At 38.7% G+C, this 13,530-nt stretch overlaps 1 protein-coding gene across 2 annotated transcripts in view; it reads left to right on the plus strand.

Annotated features, from left to right (window-relative positions):
- The window catches only part of nhlrc2 (NHL repeat containing 2), a 21,843-nt gene extending 8,837 nt beyond the window's left edge, over positions 1 to 13,006 (plus strand). For both annotated transcript variants that reach the window (XM_007259257.4, XM_049464608.1), the window contains exons 6-11: positions 3,147 to 3,240; positions 3,800 to 4,031; positions 6,467 to 6,589; positions 6,753 to 6,962; positions 8,296 to 8,509; positions 10,785 to 13,006. In XM_007259257.4, the coding sequence (XP_007259319.4) occupies positions 3,147 to 3,240; positions 3,800 to 4,031; positions 6,467 to 6,589; positions 6,753 to 6,962; positions 8,296 to 8,509; positions 10,785 to 11,041 (1,130 nt within the window). In that variant the 3' untranslated portion in view covers positions 11,042 to 13,006. The remainder of the gene's footprint in view (positions 1 to 3,146; positions 3,241 to 3,799; positions 4,032 to 6,466; positions 6,590 to 6,752; positions 6,963 to 8,295; positions 8,510 to 10,784) is intronic.
- The last annotated feature ends 524 nt before the right edge of the window (positions 13,007 to 13,530 follow it).

Genomic DNA, 13,530 nt, shown 5'->3' on the forward strand with positions numbered 1-13,530 from the left:
AGTGGAATTTTAATTATGGCAGAAAAAGAAGTGAACAGAAGAGCAGTGGAAAGGAATCAAATACAAATGCAATACTTTTCATTATTAATATGGATAATTAGCCTACATTAGTTATGCTTAATTTTACTTTCCTTTGTTTTGTTTGCCTCCCCTGTAAAACTCATGAATGGACTCTTTGGATGCATAATTGTTTCTTGAGAAAGGTGGGGGGGTTGTTTAACAGGTGATCTATGTTTAACAGGTGATCACCTGTAGTAAGGTCATTCAAAATATTCTTTTATAATTCAGTGAATAGTAACCTGACTTTTTTGCTGAATTGAACTGTTAAATTGCTTTAATAGTCTAGACCTGAAATCATCTTAGGCTGTGGGTTGAGTCGATGTTGAGTCATGTAGCCAAATCATGTTTTCCATGCTATATAAAGACTCTAAAAAGAGGAGGCAGAACAACAGGGTCAAGTAGAGTTTTGCCTCTTGCTGAGTCTGTAGGCCCATTTTTGGCATATTGCCTCCTCTGTCTTAGTATTTCTTTTTTTTGTGTACTCCCTTCTTGCATTGGAATTAGGGTCACTTCATCTTTTTCTTTCTGTCTTACTCATAAAATTTAATGTCTCATAAAAAGCTTCAGTTTATTATTCTGCCAGGAGCAATTTTCAAATCTTTTTATTCATCTGGTTCACCCCAGCGTCGTCTCTCTATCAGTCCAATCTGCCTTGGCCTCTCCTAATCACAGTTCCTGTTTAAACTTCGGCGAAGTTCTCTTTGTAGTGCTGTTTGCAGAAACCATTCTTAACTTTTAGCTCACCAAGGAGTTCACTGAGGAGTATGACTGGCCTGAGAGCTTTGTTCTTATAGAATAGACTCGGCTTGTTTAGAGCTGGTCAAGAGTTAAACAACTCTTTGAGTGGCTTTGGTTGCTAACTACAAACATAGACACAATGAAGAAGAAGAACCAATACAGCTGTCTTGAACCAAGTTTGGCTTGTCTAAAGCAATTGGTCCACAAAGGCTTTGTCTTTTTTTATTTATTTATTTATTCATTTAGATTTGTTTTTTTTTGCTCAGACAGCTAATCTTGCTCCCCAAAATAGTTTTCATCTTGTTTGGGAGATTCAGTTGACAAGCAAAATATATGACACACAGGATGAGATGGCATATCATAAATCTGGAGTGATTGATTTGGTTTCATTGCAAAACGGAGATGAATCTAAAACACAACCTCCAGCTTTTATTTTACGCAATCAAAAATATGTTGTGGGCATTTGGTGATGCAGTCATGTTGTTTTCCACACAATCTACATGGTCATCAGAAGCAGGAGAATAAAGTAGGACCTTTGCAGATTGCTGGTAAAAAGGTGTGTTAATGTGTGTTTCGGGTGTCAGTTTTGAGTGCATTCCTGATCTCAGTAAAGCATTAGTTCTGTTCTCAGGCCAGCTGCACGCTCTTACCTAATTCACATTCAGCAGCCCCCTAGCTTTAGTCTGACCTGCTGGATACACAGCACTGCTTAATTTCTCTGTCTGGGATGCTTTGACTTTTGAATTGGATATAAAAAAAATATTCATTATTTTACAGTATAAGAAGCTGATTTTACTTGATTGGCTTATTAGATAATAGATTGAATGAAATGGTGTGCAGCAGTTCCAAAGTGCTTGGTGGGTGAATTGCAATAATGTTTATAAGATACAGATTCACCATTAATGCCTCCTCTTCACAATGTCTGTTTTCTCCTTTGATTTGTTTCTAAAGCTCTTCTTTTTTTCTTCCATCCCTCCCTTTATTATGAATGCGTGTTGCTGGGCTACTAGCCAAAATAAGCATAGTACCATTACCAGCTATTGTTAGACAAAAGTGCAATAGCTTTCCTTCTCTTTTCCTCTTATAACTAACACACACACACACACACACACACACACACACACACACACACACACACACACACACACACACACACAGTGTGCTGTTCTGTTTTCTTGAATATAGACACTATCTCATCTCAATTGAAAGGGAATGAAATGGCTGTCTGGGTCTGGACTGTGCTGTTTCCGATGCACCCAAACACATAACACTCTTTGTAGATTAATAGGAACATTAGTGGGTAAGTGATTGGGCCATTTTATGTTTGTGATTTTTTTTTTCTCAGTTGCCTTGTATAATAAGTTCAGTCTTTAAGATTTGTTTTCAGAAATTTAGTTTTGGGTGTTTTTGCTATTAATGTTTTAATGTGAGTATTTTTGAATGTTCTGCATTATAAATTAATTCCAAAGTCATTCAAAATATAAAAACATACAGAATTATTTAGTTAACAACAAAGTGTTTAACCAGAATATATTTTATAGTTTAGATTCTTTAAGGGAACACATTTTGCTAAGATGACAGCTTTGCACATCTTGGCACTTTCTCAGTCAGATTTATGAGGTAGAGTCTTTCAGTTATCAGCTGTTCTTGTCAAGAGTTAATTACTTATATTTCTTAATGAATTGCCTCTATGTGTTTGAGAGCATCAGTTGTAAAGTTGTGGAGAGGTAGAGTTGGTATACAGTGAATATCTCTATTTGAGTAATGCTCTAATCCATATTATGGCAACAACTTAGTAAAGAAAAAAATACTTTTTTTAAGAAATGAAAGTATCCTCAAGGACACAAAGTCACAAAAAGACCATCAAAAACGTTGTGATGAAACTGGCTCTCATCAGGACCTCACCAGAAAAGGAAAAGCAGGAGTTACCTCTGTTGCACAGGATAAGTTTATTAGAGTTAACAGCCTCAGAAACCACAAGTTAACAGACAATAACACCTAAATGCTTTACAGAGTATTTTACATTTTACATGATTCCTTATGTGTTTCTTTATAGTCTGGATGACTTCAGTATTCATTTATAATTTAGGAAAAAACATTAAATAAGAAGGTGTGTCCAAACCTTTAACTGGTACTGTGCAAACAAACCAAATTGACTTCAAATAAATTAATTTTTAGTCATTTTTGGTGTAAATTATTCTTCATGTTCGTTTCAATCTATGAAACACTAAAAAGGATTTTTTGGCCATTTTTGTCTGTTACATGTGCCGAATATTTAGTGCAACTCTAAGTGTGTACTGGTTGAAATGTTGACTTGTGTACATGTGTGTCTCTGTGTGTTGGTGCAGGTGGTGTAGAGGATAACGTGTTGTGGATCGCCATGGCAGGGACTCATCAAATCTGGGCTGTGTTCCTGGAGGATGGGAAGCTGCCCAAAGGAAGGTAAAATCTTCCCCAGAACTTTCACGGTTTGTCCACTAGAGACATGACATTATGCAAACACACACAGAGATTACAAGTGTGCTTTTGTTTTCTGTGTACAGCAATAATACCAGACATGCACTGTATGTTCTGATTAATGCGTTCAGTTACTTCAGCTGCACACCTGTGTAAATATATTACTGACACAGGTGTGATACAGCTGGTCTAGATCCTGTAGAAAAGTTCTGCCAACAGATTTGGACTCTAAAGCCGATAAACATGATCCTATTGTTGATCATTGTTTTTTTCCCATTCTCTTGATTTTAGAAGAAACCACAGACAAACAGATGTATCAACACTTTTGTTCATATAGTTTAATTCTATAAAATCATTTCTAGTTTTTACAGACAGTTAATATATGGTTTATATTGTGTGCTGTATATAGGGTCTGATATTTAAATGTAATGCTCTATTTTATCTTTTTCATATTCTTTTATATAAATTATCTTATTCTCATCTCTTACTGTCCAGTTACTGTATAATTGTTGTGAAATAAAAATTCCTGGTTGTGTGTCTGCAGTGAGTACGGGAAGGGAGTGTGTGTGCGGTTTGCAGGCAGTGGGAATGAGGAGAACAGGAATAATTCGTACCCTCATAAGGCTGGTCTGGCTCAGCCCTCAGCTCTGGCTCTTGTCCCCATCCAGCCCTGGAACTGCCTGTTCATCGCAGACAGTGAGAGCAGCACCATCCGCAGCGTGTCCCTGAGCGACGGGGCAGTCAAGCACGTGGTGGGAGGCGAGAGGGACCCCTTGGTGAGTCTCAGCATCAGTTTTTAAGGCTGCTGTGGGGCCTCATTTGTGCTGTATATATCTGACTCACTGCTTCATAGAGTTTATCAAAATTGAACTAGCATTAATAGTCTCTTGTGTGCTTTTTATGATCTAGAAAAAGTCAGAGTCTGTGGTTTGATCCGCCATCATAAGCTCAGAAGCTCATTCGTAACGGGTGCACACCCTGTGCAGCTTTTTATTAGGCCCCCTGGTCTTTAGCTGTTGGGGAAAAATATAAATTTTTATCTTCTAATATTTTCATTGGTTTTGTTTCCTTATTCTATACTTTTTACCTTTGATTGTGCAGGATTGTTCATATGTATTTTCATGTTTCCCTCCATCTTCTCCTTTATCCTTTTCTGCTTCTTCTTTTGCTTCTTTTCTTTCATCTCATCCTTATTTTTCTTCATCTTTTTCTTCTTATTCTAATACTTTATCTCTGTATTCTTTTCTCCTCCTTTTTCTCCTTTTTATTTATTTTATTATTTTCTTCTTCTCTTTTCTTCTTCTTCTTCTAATTCTTCTGCATTTCCCCTCTTTTTGTTTCTTCTTCCTATTCTTTTTTTTTCTCAAAGAATTCTTCTACTTTAAAAAAAAAAAAAATCTTCCTCGAAGTATTCTCTCTGCTCCTGCATGAAAAGTAGATTTGAATCATAGTCAGATCAGCAGTGTGATCCCCTCTGTTGGCCGGCCTTGTTGGCGCTGTGGTCAGTCATTGCTTTCTGTGCTGTAATCAGCAGCAGTTTGTGCTCCCTGGCCTTTCTAACTTCGTCTCTCTCTTTCGCAGGGGGGAATTTGGCTTCAGCTAGTGTAGCCAAAGGTAATACAGATCAGTTTAAAAATGCTTACAGAGTCATTTCAGTTTTTATGGGCTCATAAATTAATACAGTGATTACATGTCGGATCTGAAGGCATTGTAACGATGTGTTAAATTTTTACAAGTTTGGTTGGGCAGAAATGCAGGTCCCCCAGATCCCTCTCTAGCTTAGAAGACGTTTAATAAATGAGGCTGGGGAGCAATTATGATCATGTACTGAACCAGGATGACCTATACAGGAAAAGTATTTCACTGCGTTCCACCTCGTAATGATGCCTTTTTTCAGATGTGTGAGATTTCCGTCCCACAGCCTGCCTTTTCCGCTGGCAGCCAACGAGAATGGATTGTATTGCTCTGTGTTTGCAAGACAGATTTGGGTGTAATTATGTTCTTTCCTGCCTCGTTAGATGAGATGATTGGTGATATTAGACAAGCCTGGCTGTGACTCCGGCAGAGTGAAGTGGCAGAGGAAGCTCGTTTCTAATTTGCCCAACTTGTAGACGCATTGCAGCGTGACCTCACTGTCTTGGTGTGGTTTCCTCCTATTTCGTGGTTCAGCAGGCTGTTTAGATTGACACCACTGCTGTGGCTTCTGATGTGTGATTGACAACACCACCGTTGATTCCCAGGCCTAAAAGTACTTTTTTTTTTTTTTTAAATATACTTTCATAATGTATTTTACCTTAAAATATCAGCTTCACTAACTGTAAAGTGAATCATCTTTATCATCCCCCTTTAGGCTCAGAACATTGCAAATTGCACTCTGTAAATCTGGTGAAGCATTACATTACATTACATTTCATTTGGCAGACGCTTTTGTCCAAAGCGACTTACAATAATGAAGTACAAAAGTAATAGGAATTAAGATAACCCATTTTTAGATAGGGCTTAAAGGAGGTCGAATGGAAATAAAGGGATAGAGAAGTGAAGGAGGGGAAGAAGGAAATGGGGTTAGAAGTAGTTAGTGTGTTAGAGGTGTTAGGAGAGTAAGTGCTCTTTTGAAGCAGGCAGGACAATGTTGGACACTGCAGCCCACCAATCCTCCTGGGTGCAGGCTTTGCAGCTTTTCTCTATGATTTTATAATCAAGCTGCTTGTTTTATAAAATGGACTGAGCAGATGATTATAAATGAACATAACAGAAAATATTATATAAAAGAAACAACCTGTAATATTTTACCCCCCCCCCCCCCCCCCCCAGTGCCCCTTTGCAGCTACAGCTTCCCTACATACTTCCCAAATGTATGGTGAACCCAGGTGCATTATAATATACATTTTTACATAATGCTAATTTAAACAACATGTATGTCATTTTCTTATTATTAAACAACAACTTTAAAATCTTGAATTGTGATACTTCACTGCTGTGTAATGGGGAGATCAATCTCTCTGCCTCTTTACATAAGGCACAATATGGGTCAGGCACTTGCAATTGAGGTCATTTACAGTCTTAAAGGCCTAATTACAAAACCAGCCTTTTTCTATTTCTAATGAAAAAGGATCAGCTGAAAATGGTCTTGATAAAACACGAATTCTGTATTTATTTGGTATCTAAACTCACAGAAATGTCATCATCTGCTTTTTCTCTTTTGATTTGTCAGAATCTTTTTGCGTTTGGAGATGTGGATGGTAAAGGTATAGACGCTAAGCTCCAGCACCCATTGGGAGTGGCCTGGGATGCCAGCAGCAGCCTTCTTTATGTGGCCGACTCGTACAACCACAAGGTCTGTGCGCTATAGAGAACAAAGCTAAACTTTGAGGAACTTTATTCCCTTTCAGTGACACCCATTTTACAGGTTTCTCACTGTATTTGTTCACATTTGTCATGCTGTGAGCTTACACTGATGTCTTTTCATGGATGTTACAAAGCGTGGCTTTCTCTTCCAGATCAAAGTAGTGGACCCTAAGACTAAGCAGTGCAGGGTGCTGGCAGGCACTGGGGAAGCGAGCGATGTGTTTGGCCCGAGCTTTACAGAATCCAGCTTCAACGAGCCTGGCGGCTTGTGTGTGGCTGAGGGGGGCAAGTTGCTTTATGTAGCAGACACCAACAACCATCACATCAAAGTGCTGGACCTCGAGACCAAAACTGTCTCCCTGGTGAGTGGCAATATTGTGTGTGTCTCTGTGTGTGTGTGTGCGTGTGTGCGTGTGTGCATGCGTGCATGAGTTTGGGTTGGCTCGCTGCAAAACCCCTTTTCTTTCTCTTTTTTTTTTTTTTAAGAGGTGGGCCATGTGAAGTTACGATATTAGTTTCATTAAAATCATGTATTTAAGGTATTTTGAATATATAAAGATGTCTAATGTATTTTATGATTATTTTTAATCTATAAACAGTAAGTATGGGACTTTGGTTGTCATGTAAAATGTCTAAATGCAGCCAGGTTACAACCCTGTTATTTTGCCTTAAAATTAAACAGATTTTTCTGTTGCAAAAGGCTAAAAAAGTTAAGTGGCTGATTTAGGTCACCAAGTCAGCCCACAGCTGCTTAACCTAACCTAGCTTAGCTGAGCCATGTTACAGGAACAAATAATGAAAAAAATATACACTCTAAGAGTCTTAAAAGTCTGAATATTGCTGTTCTTTCTTGGTATTTTTGGCACGGTGTGCTTGTTGGATTAGCTTTAGGCCATGTTGCTGGTCTCTTAACTCCCAACACAGTCCCGTTAGCTTCTGCTAGCAGTTGTGGGATTCGTGTGGCTGGCTCCGAGTCATGCGGGCATTTAACATTTATCGATCAGAAGAGTCACGTATAGGTAGTGTGAATATGTCATGAAAGGCATTACTACCTGCAGTGGACAGGGCAGTGGGTGTTAATGACAGTGACAGATGCTGTCTGGCTAGAATTGTCTGTGCAAACAGACTGTAGTGCCTGCCAGATATGAGGAGGGTGAGAAGTCCATGATTTGGATGAGAAATATAATGTTGACTATATTTCTCACCCTGCCAAGGCAGCGTTGTGGTAATTGTCCTGAAGAATAGGGAAGAGACCAGGTGAGGTCTAAGTTATCTTATTAATTTAACAGAAAACTGTTCAATAACAAACAGCATAATTTATGGCTCAGAGGGGAGCCATGTTCAGGTACTTTCATGATTACTTTTTTTTTTTTTTTTGCATAGACAGTACTGTAGGTATAGGAACACTAACTGTAGGCTGGAGGGTTAGATAACCCAAATGTTGAGCTGGAACCTGTTGTCCTTTTTTTGTTTGTCAGAAAATATAGAATTCAGAACTTACTTCAAAATCTGTAAATTTAATAATTAATTTTGTAGTTGATCAATATTAAAAAAGTAAAAAAAAAATAATTGAAAAAAATGTGTGTACTTTTTGAACTTGAAATAAAAAAAATAAATATTGTGAGGTTATTTTCCTCCACTCATATGATCCAGCTGTTCTCTGTATTCATCCTCTCTTTTCATGTCTTTCTCCAGTTCCCGATTTCAATTGAGGAAGTGGATGCCTCTACTGCTACAGTTAGAAAGGTTCCCAAGATTCCCAAGCTTCCAAAGTCCGCCCCTGTCCTCAGTGTGGCTGCGCTGCCTGTGTCTGCAGGACAGGCCATCCGAATGCACCTCAACCTTACTTTACCTGCAGGCACCAAACTAACCGAAGAAGCACCAAGCTTCTGGAGTCTGTCTGCTGAAGGTACTGAAAATATATTCATCTCTCCTTACACTAAGAAACTTGGTCAAATGATATCCAACAGAAAAAAAAGTGATAGAAGAAAAGTGATATGAAGCAGATTTATAGAATTATCATCCATTCAAAGCTGCCAGTAGGGAGTTGGATAGCCTCGGCTTTAGGCATTGCTGTGAGAGGCGGTTTTGTTGGAGTGCTTTGTTCACACATTTTCACCAGACTGCGGGGACCAGCCGGCCACACTGGGAGCGAGTCCAAGGGAAAAAATTAACAATTCCTCTGTGCCTCAGAACACACCAGTGTGCTCTCTGTCTCTCTCCCCTCCCCTTTCTTTCACCTCAAGTCCTCTCTGTCTGTTTCTTCATCTCCCTCTTCATCATTTTGTCACTATTACAGTTTTCCTCTTTCTGCACCTTAATCAAATCATCGTTCCAGATAAAAACCCACCAGCACTATTCAGTCCATTCCTGAAGAGTTTAACCTATTATTCATTTGTTTAATTACATCCGCACACTTAATTTCATTCATTCAATTGCTCGCAAATGTATTTCCCCAGGCAGTTAGATTGAGGAACTGAAATGGTCCCAAATGACTGTTGTTAAGAATTGCCTTGATATACATGATGGGCTTTGTGCCAGTTGCAGTAAGCCTCCATATGATTCCATATTGTCACCGAGGTGCAGAAACCTTGTATCTCAGTTTTTGCCTTTTTTATGTAACAAGAAACTTTTATTTTTAATTTCTACTTCTAGTTCAGAGGATTTTTTTTATATAAACATGACCATGAGGTTGTCTACTTATTCCATTCATTCTGTTTGAATATTAACTCTATTTAAGGCAAGATGCAGCATTACTAAACCTCAGCAAATTACTGGTGGTGGATTGTGGCAGCATGAACAGCCTTTCTTCAGCATGGCTCATGTTTGCCCACATTAAATGGACACTTGCTCATTTATTTATTAGTTTTTATCTGTATCAGTTGCAGTAGATGCTATTTAAAGTCTCTAAATGTATTAAATAGATGTAGTCTCCACAGATATTTAGACTATTTCAAGTTGAGACGTGCCCTTTTAAAAGGATGCAGGCCAGATAAAATCATGGTATAAAATAGTTTGCAGACATCACTTTGTGCGCATCTGTGTTTAGCCTGGCTTGCGCCATCTCAGTTTCCCCCTGTGTGTTTAGGGTACGTGTTTGATTGGAGGCTGTCCTAATTCAGTTTGGCACTTGCCTTCCTAGCATGCCCTTGGTACAAGGCCAGTAGCGCGCGCACACACACACACACACACATACACACACACACACACACACACACACACACTGCAGACTCAGTGATATAGTGCCTCTATCTGTTAAGACTGCATCAGCATCTTTAAGTAGAGGTGATACTAACATTTCAGCATGAAAAGATAATTCCCTGATTAGAGATAAGCAAACTACATACACTAAATATATCTTTAGCTTTGTAAATGCAAAATTTACAAACACAAAAAATATTTATTGGACACGTAAAATTTAATATCCCTACAGACAAACCAACAAAGCACAATACATTTACTTTTGTAGTGCTATTCCAAACATTACTTCAGCAAACATAAGTACATTTTTACAGAAAAAAAAATTCAACAAATGCTAAGGCTAAATTAGATGACCACCTCAGCTAACATTAATATCCTAGCCTCGTAACACTGTACAACACTGTATTTTTTAGCTGAAAAACTGTCAGCTTTTGAAGAGGTAAAGAACTGGGTAAGTTGATACCAAGCCTGATAAGTGATGCTGAAAAAAACGTACCGGTATATAATTGAATACGTATATGAGAGTAGAGCTCTCCCTCTAGGCTCTCTCCCACACTCCCTGCCTTGCAGGGCTCTTTTCCACACCACTGAGAGGGGCTGGTGGAGTGGGTGGGGTGTGAGCTTTTAGAAGAAACACACTAATATATGACTTAAAATAAATGAGTCACTGTTGTGTATACTTTTTTCCCCATTTATTTGGTGGAACACCAAAAGTACTTTTTTCCCCCCGTTTACTCCTGGATATTTTTGGTCGCCAAATATTCAGTGCATCTGTACTAACAAGAGCATGCCTATGTGCATGCTAAGCAACCCTACCAGCTGGAAAACGTCTGAAAATATTTTGTTTCATTTGAAAACACACTCATATGCACACACCCCATTCACAGTGTTCTGTGTTATTTAAAAATCGTTAGGTCTGTGGATTTTTCACGTTAATTGCTGTTGATTTATGACTAAGTTCACTGTGTTCTTGTCCTCTGCAGGTCATGAGTGGTTACTGGAAGGACAAGCTGTTACAGGTGACATTGCTGATCTGTCCCAGCCACTATCCATCACCTGCTCCGTCCCAGCTCAGGCTGTGTCCTCAGACCCCACACTGACCCTCAGCGCCTGGGTCTACTGCTGCCTCTCAGATGGAGGAGCGTGTATGATGAAGGCAGTGTCCTTTGTGCAGCCTCTGCTTATAGACTCTGAAGCCAAGGGTGATAATGTAGCTGTGACTCTAGCACATGCTTTCTAAACCGTGCAGTTACTGTTAAATACACTGCAATGGTGTTTACCCAACCCTGGTCTTAGGATACAGTAGCTGTGAATGTTTGGGTGTTTTCTAAGTTTAAAACGGGCCAATATCATCACTTTCATGGGGGAGGGGTTTTATTCTCCAAAATGGCGACTTACAGTTGAAGCAGCTCTTTGTAGTTCTATAATTACAGGACTATAGTCCTGTATCTACATTCTTAATTATCCTCCTTTCACCCTGTTCTGCAATGGACATGATAGAACCACCACAGAGCAGGTATTATTTGGGTGATTGATCATTCTCAGCACTGCAGTGACACTAACGTTATGGTGGTGTGTTAGTGTGTGTTGTTCTGGTATAAGTGGATCAAACACAGCAGTACTGCTGGAGTTTGTAAACACCTCAGTGTCACTGCTGGACTAAGAATAGTCCACTTCTCCACCGCTTCTCTGTCTGACTTTACATATACATGTACATGAATGGACACAGTGTTTAAAAACTCCAGCAGCACTGCTGTGTCTGATCCACTCAATTTATGCTACGTAGTTTGTGTTTATTGTTGCTGTCCAAAACTTAAAACTTTACCAGAGAAGGGGATAATGGTCATTTTGGATCATTTTTCATTAGCCCTTCAGCCCATTCTGGAGATAATGTGAAAGACAGCTGTTGTGATCGAAGGATGTAAACTAAAGATCAACAAAAATATTGATACTTTTTGTAACATACTTTAAAATGTTCAGAGCAAATAAATTCCAGGACTAAGGTTGGGAAAACACTAGTGTAAAACATATATAATGCAGTAAATTAAGCTTATTTAAGGACACATACATATTTAATCCATTGTGCATATGATTAGGAGAGTTGTACAGTGGTGTTCAGAGTGAGCACTGATAGTCCACTGATAGAATCTCACTTGTGCATCTTAAGGATAACTTGAAAAAACAGAACAAAAGTGCCTTTTTCTTAGTAAGTGAAGTAAGTGTTTGTTATTTACGTATCTGCGTTGGCTATCACAGCTTTGTGTTGTCTGTCAGTCAGTCAGTCAAATCTAGTTTTTCCCTTTACATCTGACATACCATATTTTCACATGCAGACCAAATCTGAGCTAAATCGCTTGTATACTCTCTGTCAGACAATTCAGTAGACAGCTACATGTATTAATAGCAAACACTTGGGGAGCTTTTCACTGTGCTAGAAAAGTAGCAATACATGGCTGCACGCGCATCTTGTTGGAAATACAGTATATTTATTAGGCCAGTGTGATGACTTATCATGAAATATCACACTATAACCTATGACGAACAATGTTTTCTCAATTATGTGTAAATTTGGATGTTTTTCATTATTAGTCATCTGAATTTTTGATACACAACACACATAGCCAAGGGATGAGAAATATTATTAGCTGTCCTGCTGACAGTGCTAGAGTTCTGTTCAGTCTATAGTTTTATTACTAAGCTAGCTTATCTTACACTCTGTTTACACATTGTCTTTTCACACTTGAGTTTGTCATAAATACAGTGCTTGTTTACAAGGTCTCAGTGCCATTAAAAAGGAAAGGAGACAGTATAAACCGTCTATAATCTAATTTATGTCAACTTAATATATAAACCATATGATTAATTTTAGAGTGTCTTTAGAATAGAAACAGGCTAAGAAACTGGTTAAGAAAACCGGCTTGCAAAAAGGTGTTAAAGTTAGCATTAGGAATTACATTAATAACATTAAATCCGCTCAAACTAGTATTACTCATGCTTGTCAGGTCATATTTTTGACTTCTTGGGATCGATCCAGATCCCTGGTTGGTGGTGTGACTGACTTGGAGAGATGGGGAGTCTTTGCTTCAGTCATAGTTAGTTCTCTGTTCTCTAAAGGCAGCTCTTTTTTACACAGCATCTAAATTCAGCACTTTAACTTAATGACTGTTTGAATTGATTCATATATTAAACATTATTTTACTGTAAATCTGTTCTTGTTTTGTCTGTTTTTGTACTGGCAGAGCTTTTTTCCCCCCAGGCCATCAGAATACTAAACAGCTAGTAGCAGTGCTCAGTCCATCCTGTACCAACCCATCATGCACCCTGCATTTACTTATTTTACCTGCCCAGTCTCTCTTTTTATGGTGGATTTATGAATGCTGACCCTAACCTAGGCAAGTGACTCTTGGATGAGTCGTCGCTTTGCTCCGGGGGGGATTTTGGTCAGTCGGCCACTCCTGGGAAGGATCACCACTGTTCCACCTTTTCGCCGTTTGTGAATAATGGCTCTTACTGTTGTTTGCTGGAGTCCCAAGCTTTAGAAAAGACTTTATAACCTTTTCCAAACTGATGGGTCTCAATTTCTATCTTATTTGTTCCTGAATTACTTTTTATATTGTCATGATGTCTAGCTATTGAGGAGTATATTTTGGTCTATTTTGCTTTCTCAGACAATCACTAATTTAAATGATTTCTTGATTGAGGACAGGTATGTCAGTAACCAAGCCTGGG

This window comes from Astyanax mexicanus, chromosome 15 (assembly GCF_023375975.1).
Source record: "Astyanax mexicanus isolate ESR-SI-001 chromosome 15, AstMex3_surface, whole genome shotgun sequence".
Lineage (NCBI taxonomy): Eukaryota > Metazoa > Chordata > Actinopteri > Characiformes > Acestrorhamphidae > Astyanax > Astyanax mexicanus.